The sequence below is a fragment of the Sebastes fasciatus genome, chromosome 2 (assembly GCF_043250625.1).
Source record: "Sebastes fasciatus isolate fSebFas1 chromosome 2, fSebFas1.pri, whole genome shotgun sequence".
NCBI classification, from domain to species: Eukaryota; Metazoa; Chordata; class Actinopteri; order Perciformes; family Sebastidae; genus Sebastes; species Sebastes fasciatus.
This window is the reverse complement of record NC_133796.1, coordinates 34790268-34811415: the sequence shown is the minus strand read 5'-3', so window position 1 is coordinate 34811415 and position 21148 is coordinate 34790268. Positions and strand designations below refer to the sequence as shown.

The window sequence follows — 21148 nt, the reverse complement described above, 5'->3', positions numbered from 1 at the left end:
CTTGAGGTCAGAGGTCAAGGGACCCCTTTGAAAATAGCCATGCCAGTTTTTCCTCACTAAAATATTGAATAAGTTTGGAGCGTTATTTAAACTCCTTTCCGACAAGCTAGTATGACATGGTTGGCACCAATTCTCCTTTCTAGTTTCATATGATATCAGTGTCTTCACTCTAGCTTTAAAACTGAGCCCACTACAATCTACAAATTGCAAGTTGTGTTAATGTGTTAAAGAACTTAGTGGTGTTAAAATTAATTTGCGTTAATGTGTTATTATCGCGTTAACGTTGACAGCCCTAAAATAAATACAATATGCATCAGATTGCATTTAGATTTTGTCATATTAGTTGAAGCGTTTTGTCAGTCCAATTGTCATGACATAGATCTGTTTGAAATATATTTCACTGCAGTATAAAAGTGAGAGAATGACCTTTGAGTCAAGGAATCACAAAATAAACAATCTCCTCGGATGAAAAGTTTTAACAGGGAGTGCCCCTTTTTTTTTTAGATTAAACATGACAGTAAAAAAAATAATATAACTGGTTATTAATACAACTGGTTGGACTTGCTCCAATCACAAACACTGAAATGATTAAAATCAAAAGAGAGACCTGACTCACCGAGCCTCGGTAACATTTCTTCACATCTTCATAGGACAGGTCTTCAATCAGCTGAAACCTGTGATGAAAGGAAAAATACATTTAGAATTAAAATGACACTTCTTCATATGCATGTTTTCCTCTTAATAATGATAACTCTACTGTATGCAAAATAGACCATACATCTACAAGTCTTCTCAATGCACTAATAAGGATAAAAATATTGGATAAAAATATCAAATAAATTAGGGCTGTCAAAGTCAACGCGATAATCACGTGTTAAAGCAAATTCGTTTTAACGCCACTAATTTCTATAACGCATTAATGCAACTTGCGATTTCTAAGTTGTAGCAGTTTTAAATCTAGAGTGAAGATACTGATATCATACGAAACTAGAAAACCTAAGGAATCCATTGGTACCAACCATGTCACAGTAGCTTGTCGCGAAGGCGGCTAAATAACGCTCCAAGCTTACGCTAAATTTTGGTCCCTTGACCTCTGACCTCAAGATATGTGAATGAAAATGGGTTCTATGGATACCCACGAGTCTCCCCTTTACAGACATGCCCACTTTATGATAATCACATGCAGTTTGGGGACAAGTCATAGTCAAGTCAGCACACAGACAGCTCCAATAATATATATACATATATTTGCATAAACCAGCATATTTGCCCACTCCCATGTTGATAAATACTCTCCCTTAAGGTACATTTTGAAGAAAGAGATAAAAAACGTGCTTTTAGTTTGCGATTAATCGTGATTAACTATGGACAATCACGCAATTAATCACGATTAAATATTTTAATCGATTGACAGCCCTAAAATAAATACATATATAGCACATTTGAAGGCAGATTAATGCCTTCATCTGGCCTGAAGACAGCATGACAAATGGTTGTTAGCCTGTGTGCGTGTGTACAGTATGTGTGTATCTGTGTACATTGCATGAAAATCCCAGCTGGGTCAAAGCTTCCACATGACGAGTTAATCATTAGTGCGTGCATAACTGCAGGGAGACGAAGGCTGTCACAAAACAACATAATCAAAGATAAATATTGAGTTGTTGAAACACAAATAGTGACCATGCCAGGAGATTATCCGTGTTGTTCTTTTTATAGTCGGGATACATGAACACACACATCACTGGCATCGAGCTCGCCTCAGGAGGAGTAGTCAGAGCAGCACAGCAGATGTCACAGCATGATACTCGTATCTATTGCTAATGCTGACAGAACCACCCAGCAGATAAAATACAGTATAATCAGCCCTTTAAGGAAAATGTCATTGAAATGAACTGCTGTCCCGGTTAAGACGCTTTAAAGAATAAGACATGAATGCAACAATGAATTCTGAAAGGCCAGATGTCTTTGAGGGATTATTTTCTGACAGAGACTTCCCTTTCTTTCTGTATCTCTCCGTGAGTGCTAGGTGATTGACAGCGAGCAGAGCACAGCGTAACGCCATGCTGATATGAAAACACTCCTGCTCGAGGAGTTACTGATAAAACAGACTAGAGGCTCTGGCTAAACCAAACTGCAGCTTTCATGTGTACTATGATGGATTATCTCACTCTGTGGAAGCCATTTTTCATATGGTGCAACAGAGAAAGGCATCAAATGAAGGGAGGAAAGTGAGCCTTGATATCTTCAACCCTCCAGAGTCCAACAGGCATAATGTGAAGGACACAAGAAGACCGTTACATTTACTACACATCGGTTAGTCCTCATACTCAAAGTCTTTTCTCTTGTACTGTTTGAAAAATACAAACGAGTGTGTACACGGCCAGGGTTATGGTAGACAAAATAACGGTCAGATATCATACTTATACATACATATAATCACAGCAGGTGGACTGTAACTAAGTACTTTTAATTAAGTACTCTACTTAAGCTCAATTGGGATTTATCTGACAGTTATAGTTACTGGTTACCTTTCAGATTAAGATTTTATACATATTATCAGTTTGCATACAAACTATGCAGTACATACAGTTGTCCAATTTAGCTCTGCCAATACGTATGTACCTTTTAGCCAAAGATTTTTAGTGCAGGACTTGCAATGGAGTATGTATTTCATTGTGATATTGCTACTCAGTACTTCGTCCACCACTGCTTATAATACTAATTTAGTTATAGGTTACTACATACAATAACAATGCTGTTTCTTCATTTCCATGTCATTCACATGAATCATCAACTTCAAAGATGCTGACTTTTCGCCTGGGAAATGCAGCTTTAGCCTCAGTTTTTCAGCTTCAAAATCAACCAGCAAAATCAACATTGCCAGCTAGAAAATGAAAAGGCTACTTTTGTTTATCTTTGCCTGAAATCAAATTAATTCATAATTCATAATTGTTTTCAACATTACTAAGAATTTCTTTAAATCTGCCACTGTTTGCATTATATACTGAATATGCGAGAATGGAGAGCTTGACAGAGGCAGCAACGGTAACTAAGGGCTAGCAGTAGTGCTAACCGTTACTAACTTAACGACTGTTAGCTGTTAGCGAAGAGTAAAGAAGCAAAGAGACGAAACTCTGGTGTTTGTTTTTTTACAACAGCCGCCATTTGGGACTGAAGATGCTAATATTTTTAATATTTTATTGTTCAACACAGGCCATTTTGGTAGAATATGACAATAGAATATAAATAATTTTGTTTTACTTTTGTACGGCACTTTTTAGGCGGACGTTTTACTTCAGTCCAAAATGACGGAAGCGTAGCTTTGCAGCTGGGCGCTGATGTTGCAATGGAACAAACAATCGACTCTCACTTCTTGGCAATATACATTTTTGCACAAGTCGGTGTTAAAATTAACATTATTTTAAACTAATGCAAATGCAGTGTAAGTAAAAAGTAGAAAGACAACATATCTCCCAATATTTCCTCCTCACTTGTTCCTCCAGAATAATGTTTCATGACAATCTGTCTCTCAACATTGCTGCCCTACGATTCATCAGGGACTTTATAACATCATACCGTTAACAGCTTCCCATTTGTATTCTCCTTGAACAGCGTCCTTCACTGTATAGGCTGCAGCAAGGTGCCATTATGTTAAAATACCCCATCACTGTTGCCTTAATAGCTGCAGGACTGTCCGTGTCCTTGCTCTGATGAGAGACTCTCCTCTGGGTAAGAAGATAGCGTGACCTCTGTCCCCAAACAACCCTCCCTGACTCTGCTGTCTCTTTCCATGTCGCTGCTCCTCTCATGGTGGAGCACAGTGGAGATGAGAGAGGTAAACTCTGCAACGGCGGGGTGTCTGTCACGATGACACCGAGATAATTATGTCAGGAAAATACTGATCTCTATATCTGACTATACAGCAAAAGACCAATGTAGGCCTACACTTAAATCTGAGAATGTAATAAATCAAAACACTAAATCACCTTCATCATCATCACAAATTATATTATTTTGGAGTGGAAACTTGTGGCAAACTCTTCATGTAATGCCATTATATACAGTACCATATAAGCCATGGGGCCTGTGGAAAAATCCATATGACAATTAGATTTGATATCAATATGAATCAATATCTGCCATGGAATAAAAATATCTCATGTTGTACTGTATGGAAGAATAACTTATTATTAAATAATATTCCCTGATTAGTTTTAGGTTTCATTTTGTTGTGTCTTTTTTGCATTAAGTGAAGCAAACAAACTTGCATCATTATAATATAATTCTAATCATATGAATATATTACTGGCCGACGGTAATATTAAATAATAGCCCAGTCTTTTATGTACAAATGTGTAGTATTAAAGCTTATGGGGCGACGGTTTCTAACTTAAAAAGAGGGAGAGAGTGAGACTTTAAAAAAGTAGTGAGATGAGGGTGAGAGCAGCAGTTTGGAGAAATGGTGTTAGATACTGTATACGGTAGGCTATATTAGGGACAGAAAGGTGCTAACAAAAGAAAGCTCAAACTAGAATTACCGCCTTATGGTTGTATACCTTCGCCAACCAGTCAAGTTTCGGTTTATATCCATGTCTGTCCAAAATGTCATCACTTCATCATTTTATCCTGTTAGACATCTGTGTGAAATTGTCATAATTAGCATATGAATTCTTGAATTATGGCCAAAAACCTGTTTTGTAAGTCACAGTGACCTTTGACCTCCAATTCAAATCAGTTCATCCCTGAGTCCAAAGTGAACATTTGTGCCAAATTTGAAGCAATTCCCTCCAGGCAGTGGTGTAGTGGTCATGAGGTGGGTGAACTACTAGATACATGGGTAGGTTACGGAGGAGGAAGTGGGTATACTCTCCTTTTATTGGCTTTTTGGCCGGAAAAAGAGGTGGGTATACCCCGTATACCTGCATATACCCTCCACTACACCACTGCCTCCAAGCGTTCCCGAGATATCACGTTCACGAGAATGGTACGGACGTACGTACGCACATACTTATGCACAGAAGGCGACCCACGGCCACGACCATCGTCAGCATCGAGTAATAAATGTATCAAAGTGATAAGCATTAGTGAGTGGAGAGACAAGATAATTAATGTTTAGATCCTCTACTACTGCCACAAAACATGTTTCCAATCTAATTTTATGGACTTTCATATTATACACGCACACTGTAAGTATAAATATGAAGGAATAATATTACAACCTGCAAAATTTAGACGCAACTACACTATATGAGTAACAGAGGTTTGACAAAATGATCTCAACTCAAGGTCCACTTATGATGATGATCATAAGTCATGATGATGAATCTGTTGCCATGCAAGCTCAGTTGTTGTTGTGATTTAATCCCCATAATTTAGGACTTCTTTTCTGTTTTCGCCAAAAGATTTAGGACGAAGAGTCCTACAAAAAGTTGCTACTGATGAAAACAGCTACTGAGCTCACATGATAACAAATCCGTCTTCATGACAACCGAGCAAACTCCAATTCACTGATGAAAACTGAGATACGATTGTAAGCCCCAGAAAAATATATAGGCTACTTGGAGGATTTATTGTGCCTATGTGTAATATGACTCTATATGTCTTCAAGCATTAGGTCATTCATTTTTATGTCTCTATTGTTACTCTACTATCATCTTCTCCTACATCTAGAGAACCAGAGAGTGAATGAGAGACCCACAACTCAGACTGGAAAAAGACCCAAGCGGGGTTAAAGTGTCAGAGAACAGACAGATGCTATAGCTGCCTGCTGTGTGTGTGTGTGTGTGTGTGTGTGTGTGTGTGTGTGTGTGTGTGTGTGTAAGAGCAGGATGAGGCTGTTGTTTACAGCAGAGCAGTACAGCTGTGACAGTGCTGCCTAATCTCCAGCTGGATCTGCTGGACATTTCACAGATACTTGAAGTAAATGCATCACTTCACATCACATATTATCTTCAAAACAGCAGTAAGTAAATCCACCATGCACGCATCCAAAACCCCCACAATGGCAAAGTAGTCTATTTTCTGTTGTAAGTTCAAAGTGAAGATATTCGTTATGTTGCTTTTTATGTACTGTTTTCCCATTTAATATCTTTTGTTTATCCACTGGAACATCATATTGTGAGCAGTGGGCTACCTCCGGGTCTGAAAAGTGAAGCCACTTGCATTCTTTCTAATAGCCAGCAGGGGGCGACTCCTCTGGTTGCAAAAAGCCTACTTCTCACTTGATTTATCACCTCAGTAAACATTGTAAACATGAGTTTATGGTCTCAATCACTAGTTTCAAGTCTCTTAACCTTCTCACAGTGTGTTTTCAGTTGATGAAATTTAATTGTAACATTTTGGTCGCCTAAAAATGTCTTATTCAGCGTTCAGTTGTACTTGGTGCCTTCAAATGGGGTTGTATTTGCCGTGTTCACAAGAAGAGTCCATATGAACGTCCCCCTCTTGTGGAATGTTTCTGAAAGCTCAGAGTTCATGAGTTGTGACGTGTTTGTTGACGTTGTCAGAAATGGCGGAGGCCATGGAAGTACATTTTTCGGTGCATATTAAGTTAATATACTGTAATTTTAGTCGTTTATTGTTTTTCTTTGTAATTTTATAATAGGTCTGAGGAAAATGTTGATACACCCAACGGCCTAAACTTTGTCATCTGTCATTATGCCTTTGCATTTACTGCATTATGTTACCCATTTGCTAGTAGGCTAAATTGTTAGCCTCTGTGGCTTCTAGACAGCGACAGTAACGTTAATATTGCTGTAGATTAACAGCGGTGTTCTCACGACTTAACCAATTGAGGGCCAAGCATATTGTGCACACGACTTCCCATGTTGTAAACACAAGCTCACAAGTTTCATTTGACGGCACCATTAGCTCCACCCTCTTGTGTTACTTCTGATACAAAGAACCAAGATGGCGACAGCCAAAATGCTGAACTACAGGCTTCAAAACCGTAGTCCACAAACCAATGAGTGATGTCAAGGTGACTACATCCACTTCTTATATACAGTCTATGATTGTGAGGTATTCACTTACAAAATGTACATATCATGTACATTGAATAAATGTCCAAAATACATGCAAGATGTTTACCTTTAATGGTCTGAGTTCAAAGCAGTTAACATGAATTTAGAAAACAGATTGTCTAACAAGTGATTCATAACCAAACTAAATTACATCAGGTCATTAGATGAGTCAAAAGCTACCCTCTTTCCAACATTTAATCATTTTATGCAGCTTGTCCTTGATGTGCAAATTCATCGCTTTCTCATTAAAAATCACCCTCCTAGAAAAGACATTATCTATTATCTTGTGACCATGTTATGAACAATAGTGCATGTGTGCTGCTCTCACTGCCTGCTGGTTGCTGCCTATAAATAGGCTCCACAGTGGCTCTGCACTCCCAGGTGGAGAGAAGAGAGTGATTATTAAAAACACAGGCAGCTCTGTGGGGACCAACCGGCTCTCCAGTCCTCGCTCTCACTCTCCATCTGTCTCTAGCTTTAACACAAGATCCAGGTCTTAATCAATACTGCTGCTACATCTAGATGCAATAGGTGAGTGTAAGAGGGAAACCGCTACAGGCAATTCCCATCACGGCGTTATGTAGCAGAGCTGTGAACGTGGTGTGTCAAGGTACAGCATGTTTTGTTTTTTTACAAAAGGATATAAGGAAGGTCATGCTGGGATGACGTGGGAAAATGATGGATAGTTGTCAAGGATAGAAGCTGCACCAAAATGTCACTTAGAGGGACAGTGTGTAACATTTCAGGAGATATATTAACTATTTCATAACTATGTTTTCATTAGTGTATAATCACCTGAAACTAAGAATCATTGTGTTTTCGTTAGCTTAGGATGAGCCCTGTATCTACATAGGGAGCGGGTCCTCTTCACAGAGTCTGCCATGTTGCTCCACCATGTTTCTACAGTAGCCCAGAACGGACAAACCAAACACTGGCTCTGGCGAAGGCCACCATAGTTCTCTGACACACTTATGAAACTGCGGTAACGTGAGCAGCAGAGTGCAAAACCGTGGTACCGCCAGCCGCCGTCTGACTTCCGTTGCTCCTAAAGTAGTGTTATTATGGTAAGGATGACCTCTGAGCGAGGCGAACGGCGTTAATGCGGTTTTGCACTCGGCGGCTCACGTTACTGCATTCTTGGAAAGGGAGGAGTGAGCGGAGGGGTACTCAGTTGGTTGCAATCTGCAGCCCCACCACTAGATGCTGCCAAATCCTACACACTGTACCTTTAAGGTTGATTTTGGACATTATTCGGAGGGTTTGAAATGAATTCACAGACCCAGGGGGAAGCATCGAATTTTCCAGTTGAAATAAAAACATGAAAATCACTAAAGCAGGAACTTGTAAGGATTTCACACAGCAGCAGCAGCAGCATGTACCAGGAGGATCAGTGGACAGTGGATTGCATCATGTACATGTAGTGAACCTGTCTGAGTCCTGCACATAATAAAGCAGAATAACTTAAAAACAAATGATCTCTACCATCATTTCAGAAGCTGTGGTTTGGAAATTAAACTAAACCTGTGTATCAGCTTATATCCCTGTGAGCAAAGCAAAATGTTGCTTCTGCAGGTGTGTGTGTGTGTGTGTGTGTGTGTGTGTGTGTGTGAGTGTGTGAGTGTGTACAGGTACGCATGCGCCTTTGTCAGGGTATCTCAGTGCCCTTGGCTGCGAGGCTGAGCAGTGAAACTAATTACAAGCTCAAAGAATCCCAAATTGAATCCTAAATTAGAAAGCGAACACCTCCCATCGGTGGCCGGTGTAGGAGAGGACTCCCAGTCAATAATTTAGCTGGAGGAGAAGAAATTGGGACTGAGAGAGAAGTGAGTCTCACTATCTATGAGAAAAGATAGGAATGATGAGAGCAGAAGAGGAACTTTCAACTAGTCTCCTTAGTTTAAAATGAAAGTATCAGATTCATAGATCAGAGTTCTCGTTTTAAACAAGACTTTTTTTAAAGAAACAGTTCATAGAGATGTGAAAATTAATTAATTCTTTTATCACCCCCACGTCAGCTGATATTTTGTTTGAAAGACGAAGTATGCACTCAAAGTGAGGACCTGCAGCTTAATCTCTAAGGAAACCATGTGTTCATAATCAGCTCCATATCTAAGAACAGCACAACATGTTTATCTGGTTATCTTATAAAAGCACCATCATGAATGTTTTATAATCAAATATTGGGACACGGTGTACCAGTGCAACCCGAACATCATCAGTGAGGAAATTACAGTAAATTCTAGTGCACACTTTGGTTATGTTGCATGAGCTGTTTGAAGGAACTTGATGGATATCTTAAAGGGACTGTTTGTAACTTTCAGAAATGCTTGTTAACAGCGACACCTGTGGCCGTTAAGTCAACGAAAGTCAGCGTCGGGCTCGCGCTTGCTCGCTCTACATAGACATGAACGAGCATCGCTCAAAACATTGAGGCAACACACATCAGCTAAAACCACAATATCACTCTATATTTCACCCAAACGTCCACTGTATGTTCACTCGCTATTCTCAGAGCTAAACAAACGCATGTACGCGCACATGCACGTGAGGTGGAGCGAGAACGAGCGCGTTGTGTGAGTGAAGGCAGGCAGGCAGAGGAGCAGAGTACAGCAGAGACTCCGTCCCTGGATACCAAAGCTACGGTCTCCCCCGCGTACTACGACAGCCGCCAACACTGTTTTGCAAGACGGGCTTCACTAGATATAACGTTGCGTTTTTTGTGCTTCCGTGTAGTTTGTGTTGGAGTCTGATGGTACGTGTCCACAGGGAGTCTGAACAGCGTAGCCACACGCGAGCGCGCATATGCGAGCGCGCATGGGAAACCGACCCGGTAGATTTATACGTGTAAAAAGTTACAAACAGTAACACATAAGACATTAAGTAAGACATTTTTAAGATAAATGTTCTGCAAACATTACAATGGATAATTAATAGCAATGCAAAATTAATCGAAAATAAATAGTTTCAAATTCAACAATATTTTATTGTTATTCTGTGACCCACATGTTAGACTTTAAAACTGCATCCACTAAGATTTTTTATATGAACACCGAATCAAATGATTCTGTGTAATGTGAAAGGGGTTGCTTGTAGTGACAATTATCACCTTTTCTTAAGCTGTTGTTAAACCCACTGTATGCTACCTGCCCAGCACCAAGCGACAAGCTGGTGGATATATTGGAGTATCAGACAGGTAAAGAGCCAGATGCTAAATGTAAGTTGGTGAAGACCAAAACAGAGCTTGAAAGGATTGTGAATATTAGATCAGTTGGCCCGAGACATAATTAAAAATTAATGTTACTGTTGCTTTGTGTGTCCTGGATGTGTAAATACTAATTTCTTTGCTAACTCATCAGCCATAACACCTTCAGAAGCCAGTGATATGTGGTGGTTGTGTATTTGTTTGATCAATTAAAGCTAGAGTTGGTAATCTTCTTCAAGAATATTTTGTGTCATACTTGTTGAAATACTACATATTGACAACAATCAATAAATCACATTCTCTGACAAAAATAAATAAAAAATCTGGTATCTGTGGCTTTGTAGGACGGTAATAAACCTGTCCAATCATTTCATTTGGCCCAAATGTAATGATTAAACTGGCTACCTGTCTGTCTACCTGCTCGGTCTCTGCCCGTGAACTCATTGCATGTCACCGCAGTCTTCCACAAGCTGCTAGCTTGACAGCTGTGCATACAAACAATAGGCATGTTTGTTGTTTACATTCATTATAATATGTTTACTTTCATAATGATAATTGTGGGGGAGTGGCTTCGGAGGAAGGCCTGAAGGGACGGACCGTCAGTGTTGTCGACTTGGCGACTTTCTCTCTAGATTTTGGGACTTTTGGAGCTGGTGCTGCTAGCTACTTTCATTGGAAAATAGTCGGCAACACTGAGCTCAGTTTTTCGGTTGGATAATTTTCTAAATCTAGCATACTCTTTCTGGTTTCCTAAGATTACCAACCCTAGCTTTAATGCAGTTATAAATACTATAAACAAATATTTACAACCTGAAATATTGCACACAGCAACAAAGGAGTGTTGAGGTGAGTTAGGCGCTGGGAAGGGATAAAACTAAAGATACACACACTGCTTACTGAGTGCTGTAAATTCAAGACTGACAAGTCCATGAAGTCCCTCCCATTCTCTGAGTCAACTAACACACATCACCGCTAAATCCCATCCCAGAACAGATTCCCCAGGATTACACTGCTCCTGCCTCGAATCCTTCTTATATAACGCACACATTCTGTCTGCAGACACACACAGACATTGTGCATATGAATACTTGCACAAAAATATGGTTAAATGGATTAAAACACTACAGAAATTTACATTTTCTAAACACATATATCTTCCCTCCAGGCCTTTTGGGGGGAAAGAAAAAACATCCTTTGTAAATCCTGGTTTGCAGTCTCTTTGTGTGACCATTGTTTGACATCAAATACAGCTGAAATAAAAGCACAAAATAAGTGCTGTGAAGATAAATCTCCTGTGGCTGTAACCCATGACCATGCACAGGATACAGATGGCGTGTTGGGAAGAAGACAGCAAGTGTTGCCGAGCAGTGTGTGTGTGTGTTTGTGTGTGTAAGATTTGCCTGAAGTGGCCGTGTGCGTCGTCGTCCTTGGAGTGGTCCAGGTCCTGTGTTGCGATCAGGCCTGTTTCTTCGCTCTGCTCCTGCTGCTCAGTCATGCTCCTGGCCCTAAATACACAAACACACAGTTCTATGTTAACAGCAGGCACCTCTCCGCTGGACCGTCGTGTACACTTGTTTGTTTTCGTCTCCGGGTTTGGCTTCAAAGAGAGCTTTCACCCAAAAAAAGTTTATGGGGCAAACAAGTGGACTCTGTCTTCAAAATCAACACAGCTGTGACGCAACACAAAGTCTGAAAGTCTGATTCTGCTGGTTTTCACTACTTTAATAATCTCTACTCAGCAAAATAAAGCTGTGTTCTTGTGCTCGTGTAAACGGGGTCAGTGTCTGCTCTCACCCAGATGTCTACAAAGAAATAAAGCACCTCGGAGGTTATGCAGATGGCTGACCTGATGTGCTGCTGCGAGCTGACTCAAACATTTCTTTAAAAATACACTTTACACTTTGAAACTTTTCAGCAACAAATGTCTCTTAAAAATGAACTATTATGTAAACCAAAAGAAGAAGAAGAAGAAACCAAGAAAGGACGATGAATAGTGTTAAGGGGAGATGTCTTAAAACAAAGACTAACATTTCTTCCTGGTGATTGACAATAAGTAGAACAAAGCATTATACACACACTAAAATAAAAACACTAAGGAACAATTCAACTGAAACTCTTATCCATTTCTTTAAACTGCCATTATTTATCCAATTCTTATAACTAGCTATTTCAACCATTTATCCATTATAGCTAACTGTTAAACTGGATTACTTTTAGCTAACAATTTTAATTTCTGTTCGCTTGATAACTAATTTTTTACGTACTCTAAATTACACATGGTGTATGTAATGTACAGTCAGACCAATCACACCAATGTGTAATGCTATTTGGTTGTTTATTGCCTCCCTCAACACAAATATATATATATATATTTTTTTTATCATATCCTAATTTACTTCTTCAAATTATCTGAGTCGACCACAATCTTCCAGGTACCCCCTGAAAACTGCAGAAGTAGGCATCCCCCCCTGTGGTGCACACAGCCCTGTTTGGGAAACTGGATGATAAATAAGATTTAAATGCTTTGCATTGTTGTCATAAAATACTGGAAACCTTTAAAAAATCTATTATGTTTCCTCGTCTCATCTGCACATGAACACCCACCTGCCCTGAGCCACATTCTCCTCTGGGAGAGGGGAAGTCGTTAACACCTGCCCCGGTGTAATTACAGGTGTTGATGCAAAGAGGCTCCTGTGTGCAGTTTCCAGCGTATTATCTCTAATTGGCCAGAAGCTTCACGTCAGCCACTGACCTGTGCAAACAACAAGGGCTTCCTAGGGGTTTTACATATGACTGGTCATCTGTGATCACAGAGGCTTGAGTGGGAGGTGAGGGTCTGTTGTGATAGATAAGGAAAAGGGTTTGTGAGGTCTTTTCACCTTAAGCCTGAGGTTAAGGGATTCAGGAGGGATATCTGATCCCAGATGTGAGCCTGAGGGCAAAATGCAGCTTTGTAGTGCTGTTTCAGTTCACTCATAGAAACAATGTTCAAACGGGCTGCTTGTAGTTGTGCTCAGCTGTTCTTTGCAAGGAAATGGTTGGAGTATTTTAATCAGATCAGATCAGTAGCTGACGGCATGGAGAATATTTAAGCAAAGATTTTTATAAGAAGAAATCAATTTGCACAAAATCACTGAGATGCATTCTTTCATATTTAAGCTAAATAAATGTATGAATTCTGTTGCAAATTAAAATATAATTAACAACAGAAAATCTTGGCTAATTATAAGTGTATTGGATTTACTTTGTAAAATGTTCCTCTGGAGTAATAACTCAATAATTTACCTAAATTTAATGAAATTATATTCCTGAAGTGTTTTGTACAATTTAACGATGTTCTGCCTCAACACCTTTTTACTCAAGTCCTTGTTACATGTGGGAAGTTACAGTTTTTAATGACCATACCAGTAGCATTGCATGTTTTAGAACATATACAGTATATACTGTATATACTGTATATGTATAGAATTGCAAATCACATATTTGTACATAACTATTTTGAAATTAATTTCTTGCTTTCCAGACAACTATTGACTCATTTTGATGAAAACCAGTGTGCAGTCGTGTGAAACTTGGACAGTTAGTCACCTCATTTTTAGTTAGAAATAAATGACCTTATGACCAAATTACTTTATGACCCTTTAGCTGACAGCTAGGTGTTGTTTAAAACCACAAAGTGTCCACTCTGTCTGACGGCACGGGAAACAGACTTTGGATCTTTGGTAACCTCATTCACCCTGGTCACACAGTTGTTGACAGAAACAGCCCATGAAGATGTTTCAGTCTATGGTCTATTTATTTATTAGTCTGTGCAGCTTTCCGGGAAGTAAAAGTAAACAAAGGATCAAAAAGAAACAATAAATGTTGCCTCAGCTACACCACAACCTATGATTTGCTCTCTGTCAGTACATTACTGTCTTCACTTGTCTGGCCCAATCGGGGAGTGTAACACTGTCATTTAAATTTCATTGTTAATGTTGCCATGGGAGGGCAAGGCGGAGACAGAATATACCAGACTGACCAGTTTCTAAAGTAAATAAGTATTCAATTGTGCATTATGCTAAATGCCATGCTGCTGCACAAAATACATCACGAAGCATCCTGATGAGCTTCCTCACAGTATTAATGGACAAATGACCTCATTTACAGGGGTCATGTCTAGAAGGTAACCCACAAGTTGTGAAAATCTCGCTAGATGGTTAAGGTTAGGCATTGACCTCGAATAGTTAAGGTAAAGCATTGACCTTGAGTCTTGAGAGAGTTTTTACAAGTCTTTGCAATTTCTGGGTTACCCTCGAGACACGACCATTTGCAGGTTGATCCTATTTGATACAGAAGCATTTTCTTAGTGAATTGTTCAGCACAAAACACTGCTTCCTCTTTGTCGATGTGATCTGAAAGTTACAAATGTAACCACAGTTCTCTGAGTGTACAGACCAGATCCAACCCTATCGTCAGACAACAACATCAGTATTGGAGTATTCTGTAAAACTCTGGATTACATTCAGTGCTAATGTTTTTAAAAGTCATTATGTCTTGCTTTCTACAACATTCAACCCACAGGGTCCCCATACAAAAGGAAGTGGCTGGACAGATAATAAAACAGAGAATAGCAGGCAATTACAATTATTTAGAAAACATTTTTTGAACTTTTTTTTCATACAGCTTTAGCCCTATGATGTGATCTACATTAGATTGCAATACATTATCTTGTATTGCAATATTTTGTTTATCTAATAAGGAAATTAGACATCAGAGAGCGCTATCTGGGCTGCCTGTAATCTGAAGAAGTGTGTTTCATCCTGTGGCAGAAGATGGGCAGTCTGGACTGAGATGAGCAACCACAGGGCCCATGGTGTGACAGGGTATAAATGAGCTGTTGGCCCTCAGTATCTGTTCATTGTGTACCTTATTCCTGGAATAGTACATGGAAACAGATTTGCTGTGTGGTAATTTCATCAATCACAAATTGATAAAAAAAAAAGAAATAGATTTTGGCACAGGGTCTCAACATTAGGTGATAAAGGGGCCGCCCTTAAGGCCCTTATCATGTCAGTGGATATGTGCTTTAGTGGTACATTTACAATTAATCCAATTACCAAAAAAAACAATAGCCACAGTGAACCTGGGTTTTTTGAGGACCCCGGGGCATTTACCCATTTTGCCCGTTAATAAAGCCTTTCGGGGAAGCCATTGGTTATGCTGCTGGTTTGACCTTAGCTCGGCGGTGTAAAGGAGCAGTTCCCTTCACTACCATGTAGACTGACACCAGAGAGCTGAAACAAGGTCTCAGTGTAGCAGGAGAAGTGGAGTGATGTGGAAAAACTTAGAGTCGTATGCTATCTAAATAAACAGGAATGTTAATCTGTTTTTCAGCAGCAGGACTCATCTAAACGATCCTAACATGCTGCGGACGCAGGATTTACATTTGCCTTAAAGAAACACTACATTTCCCCCAAGACAATACACACATGTATATAAGACACACAATGTTAGCACTGTCATTGTTTTCCAAAACAATCAAGTACACAATAACTTTACATTAGAACAGAGAGGTTGATATGTTAAACTACAAATGAACTGACTTTATGGCCTTTCAAACCTTTGAATGTTAATTGAGAACTCCCTGCCTCTCCTCCTCCATGTCCTTTTTCTGACTCAGGAGACAAACATTTTGTTCCGTCACAAGACATCCTCCAATCCAATCAACGGTAATCTTGTTAAGGTTGCTAGTCACTAGGATTGTTGAATCACTGCACTCGCTTTGCCTCCGGCTGCTCGTTTCCCTCTAGCACCGTTGTTGTTCTCGTCAGCCAATGGCTTTCCCAAGATCTGCCAAGTACTGTGGCAAATAAATGAGTTAAAAGAAACACTAATTAATATAGAGCTTCATGTTTTTATGTACGGGATTGCTAAATCTGCCTTCAGACTTTGGAACAACCTTCGAGGAGATTAGGATGACTAAGTCTATCTGTTCATTAAGACTCTTCTTAATACACACTTTTATAGTCTAGCGGTCCTGTGATTCTACCTTCCCACACCATTTATTTTATTGTTTTAATTATGTTTTACTATGTTTTATGTCGTATTGCTTGATTTTAATTATTGTTTTATGGATAGTGCTATTGTTCTTATTTGTTTTTATGATTCCATTGTTGTTGTTGGTTTCACCCTGTAAAGCACCTTGTAAACATTGTTGTGGAAAGTTGCTATATAAATAGGGCTGACCCGAATGCTTTGAAGCTTCAAAGCTTCAACCGTGGCCAAGGTATTTGATCTCCAAATCACTAAACGAATGCTCCGTTTTTTAAAAATCTTTTTATATACAAATATGTAATAATAATGTATGAATCCCAAAATAGCCAATGAAATAAGGAATAATCCCACAACATTAATCATTATGTAAGGGATAATGTACAGGGTGCCGGTCACTGTTGTGAAATAAACCCCGACACCATGCCGCACCCCGACACAGAGCGGAGGGGTGGACCCCGACACAAAGGGATCTTCATTGAAGGGGTTTATTTCACAACAATGACCGACTAGCTGTACATTATCCCGCTTATTACACGGCTACTTACCAACATCAGAACTGTGCCCATAGCAACAGTCTGTTCTACATAGCAACGGTCTGCTATAAAGAAATAACAGACCGTAGAACGCCGTGATTGACCAATCAGAATCAAGTATTCAACAAAGCCGTGTAATAATCATATGTAACATTAATTATTATTAGTTATTCTCAAACTGATATTGCTGTTTGTTGTGTGTAGAGGTGTTTGTACAATAGTTTGCAGCGGCCCTGTACCGGGCAGTGAAACACTGCTCCACGAAGCTAAGAAAACCTTCGAATATTTCTCACTGAAGCTTCGAAGCCCAAAAAATGGTATTCGGGACAGCTCTAAATAAAGTTTATTATTATTATTATTAATAAGGAGACTTCTCCTTAGCAAGACAGCAGGCACACAGCTTTGTAAGGAATGTGGTCTGCTTTGTTTACAGTGTAGAAGCAAAAGGTTTGATTCATCTGAAAAGCTGAATGTGAGTTTGTCTTATTATTATTCTAAAATTAAAGTTGTCTGTGGTCTTAGGAGCAGTAAAACTTAGACAAATGTGTGCTTACATACATCCAAAATAAATCTGAAAAGGGAAAAGATGACTATGCCAGAGCTTTGTGGCATCATTTGGCATCATTATGATTTTCTTTTTTCCCTGTACTACCAGTTGTCCCTGGATTTTTTATCCTTATTGCTGTATATTGACTTAATTTGGTCCTCTGGTACTTCCCAGACACAGTCAGTGTATGAAGCAGCAACAGAAGCTCAGCCTTTGGACTCTGCCCTCCTCACTGCTTGAGACCTCCTGAAATAACCTCTCCATTGTGCAGCACCTCAAAACAGCCTTTGATGACAGAAGTGTGTTGTTAAGACAGCACAAGGCACCAAATGTTCCTCTAACTGGAAACTATATGGAGCACAATAATTAGGCTTCTGTGAAATCCAAAAGGGATTTAATGGAGGAATAGTTTTGGAAAATAACAAAAACAATTTCTTGTTAAGTGTTTTGTTAAAGTATAAAGTAATTTGTCTATTTTAAAAAAAATATAATACTTCTATTGGGAAGTAACAGATACCTATAACACTTTTAGTTTAAGTAAAATTACAGACTGATGCCTATTATAGGCTACTGTCTTCTCACTGTCAACTGGACATCATATTTTACTCGCATTTTCCACTTTAAATGATTAATTTAAATATGACTACATACACATTTTATTCCTGAAATGTATATACATCTATGGCACTTGCACTTTTAGAATAAACTCTGCCTTTTATAATAATAAAAACAGAAACACATGTCAAGTTTGCCAAAAGAAGCCAGGTTCAGAAGCGGAAATGAAGCGATTCTTCAAAATAAAAGCGGAAAAGTATTAACTTTTTTCTAATAAATGTAGTCTATAGGGCATAAGGGGCAATAAATGATGATTGATGTTGAATTATAATCATATCATAATTAAATGATTAACAGGAGAAATTACACACTTCTCTTCAGGTAAAATTAATTACTGATAATTATTATTATATAGCATTACATATTATATAGGTACAATTAATTACTGATAATTATTATATAACATGATATATTATATAGGTAAAATTAATTAATGATAATTATTATATAGCATTACATATTATATAGGTACAACTAATTACTGATAATTATTATTATACAACACTATATAGGTACAACTAATTACTGATAATTATTCCACATCACTCACTGACTTTCAGTATGAACCCAAATCATGCTAACACTTGGTTTGAATACACAACAAGACATCACTACTCACTGATTAAAATTACATTTCCATGCCTATCCTGCTATCTAATTGCTATTTGGTCACTGTTCCTTTTATTTTGAAATCCTCACCGGAAGCCGCTCTCCTCCGCTGGCTAGCTTGTAGCTCGTCTCCCCGGTTAACGGCTCCTACCTGTAGCTTCACCAGACACCGAGACTCTTTCCGCCGGTTTGTCGCCTCGTAGCTCCACGAAACTCGTCCGGTCTGTGCTTCATTTCTCGGTCAAATCATTTCACGTTGTTTATAAACGAAAACCTGACAAAAAACACTCCAGTTTGGGCGCTAAACTCTGAAAGAGAGAGAGAGGTGCTGACGGAGCCGTGACCTCCTCGCTGTGAGCCGGTGAGTCCTGAGTGAGCTGAGAGCTGAGAGGCTGAGCTCACCTACAACTACAACCTACAGCCGGATTACACCGCCGCTCTGCTGTCCACCAGCCACACACTGTCAAACCCTGTAGGTTGACTTATTACAACAGTGACGCTATTCTCCCATTAGCAGCTGTTTTACTAAAGTACTAGTGTTGGAGGAAGTACTCAGATCTGTTACTGAGGTACAAGTAGAAATACTATAACATAAAAATACTCAATTACAAGTTAAAGTCATGCATGTTACTGAAGTATTATCAGCAAAATAATGTATTAAAAGTAAAAAAAAGGAAGCTACTCATTATGCAGAATGGCTCCTTTCAAAGTGTTATATTATTTATATATATATATATAATATTATATATATATATATTTTTCCCACTCAATGTTGTTTGAAGAAGTTTTTATAGATATTTAAATCAATATCCTCCTCACAAACACTAACCATACACTTCCATGCAACACACACACGCACACGCACGCACACACACGCACACACACACACGTGTCTTTTTTGATATATTTACAGTATTGTTATTATTGTTATTATAGATCTCTTGTCCTAATTGTTTGTTATCACTATTATGTAGTCATATTATTTCTTTATATTAATCTTGTCTCTAGGTGGAGGCTTCAGATAAGCCCAGTGGGTTTTTTGCCTCTTCCTGCACTGTATATTATTATTTTTTTTTGTGTTATGTTGTATAGTCTTAAATTGTGCAAAACAAATAAACAATATATTAGTCTGTTTATATATATACATACATATATATATTTATATATATATATATCACTAATGAATACATGTAAGAGCATTTTAATGTTGTTGTTTGTCAATGTGGAGACTGATGCTTTGTATACTACTGGGTATATTAGTACTACTAATTTAGTAGTATAGTCATCATATTTGATATAATCATAGTATATGTTTCTTTAATGTAAAAAGTAACTATAAGTGTCAAATAAATGTAGTGGGAGTAAATAGTACATTTCCCTCTGAAATGTAGTCCAGTAAAGTATAAAGTACCACAAAATAGAAATACTTAAAGTAGGCCTACTAGGATGTCAAAATTGTACTTCAAGTACAATTGTACAGTACTTGAGTAAGTGTACTTACATTCCACCACTACGGGTATTAGGATCAAAATATACTTGAAGTACTAAAAGTACTCATTATGCAGAATAGCCCATTTCAGAATAATTTATATCATATTATTGTCTTATAATTATTGATGCATTAATGTGTAAGGGTGGGGCTGATCTATACATCATAATATATTTGTTGATTATATTTTGTATTATTAATCTGAATTTGCAAAGTACCGGTAACTGACTATAGTTATCAAATAAATGTAGAGTAGAAAAATTGCAGTACAGTACTTCAGTAAATGTACTTCCACCACTGGTGGTACATAGCCCTATACATATTTTTAACATATACACTTGAAGTCTGGGGCTTTGTGAAGCATTTTATCTCTAAAAAGTGTAAAGATATTAAGGCAATGTCTCAGTATCTGTTATGGTGTTAATGGTCAATAATCCATATGATGCATTGACTGATGAATGTTAACACACAATTAGATGACCTACAAAGTTAACAAAAAATAATTAAAGTAACAACAGTAAAAGTACTCCTTATATCCTCCTAGATTATATATATATATATATTATTGGAATATTATTATTGATGCATTCATGTAAGCAGCATTTTAATGTTGTCAAGGTAGAGATCATTTTAACTACTAAATATGCTGTTGTGGCAGCTGCCAATTCTCTGGTGTTTGCTGTTGTTTCCCTTTTCCCTGGTGTTTTTTTGGTTGAGTTGCTGAGTGATTAGAGGGTTATTCAGTTCACCTGTTGCGCAGGGTGTGGGGACTGGCTCTTAAATGATAGTTGAGAGCAGCTTGGTGCATTCCCCTCTTGGCCAATCAGGGTGTAACGACGCCCTTTCTGTAGGGCTTAAAAGAGGAGGGAAACTGCACACCCAGTGTCATTCTGATCTCTCCTTCACTCAATGCAACATGTGTTATCAGCTTTACCAGAAACTCTGGTCTGTTTTGGGCCCTTTTGGGATTCTGTGATCTTTGTGTTTTGTTTGTTGAGAGTGTTGACTCCTAGTTGGGGAAACAAGTTAAGTGCCAACCAATTAGGTTACCTGCACTGGGACGATTAGGTGCTATTTGTGCAACAGCTGGCTTGC

The 21148-nt window shown here is 38.5% G+C and overlaps 1 protein-coding gene across 12 annotated transcripts in view; it reads right to left on the bottom strand.

Annotated features, from left to right (window-relative positions):
- Positions 1–21148, bottom strand: part of gramd2aa (GRAM domain containing 2Aa) — a 47362-nt gene that overhangs the window by 18800 nt on the left and 7414 nt on the right. For 3 of the 12 annotated variants that reach the window (XM_074621386.1, XM_074621393.1, XM_074621447.1), the window contains exons 2-3: positions 11625–11729; positions 617–674 (exon numbers count right to left, since the gene is read on the bottom strand). In XM_074621386.1, coding sequence (XP_074477487.1) covers positions 617–674; positions 11625–11729 — 163 coding nt within the window. Of the gene's footprint in view, positions 1–607; positions 675–11624; positions 11730–18654; positions 18944–21148 lie in introns of those variants that run through there. The other 9 variants (XM_074621402.1, XM_074621455.1, XM_074621378.1 and 6 more) reach the window with 7 other exon arrangements.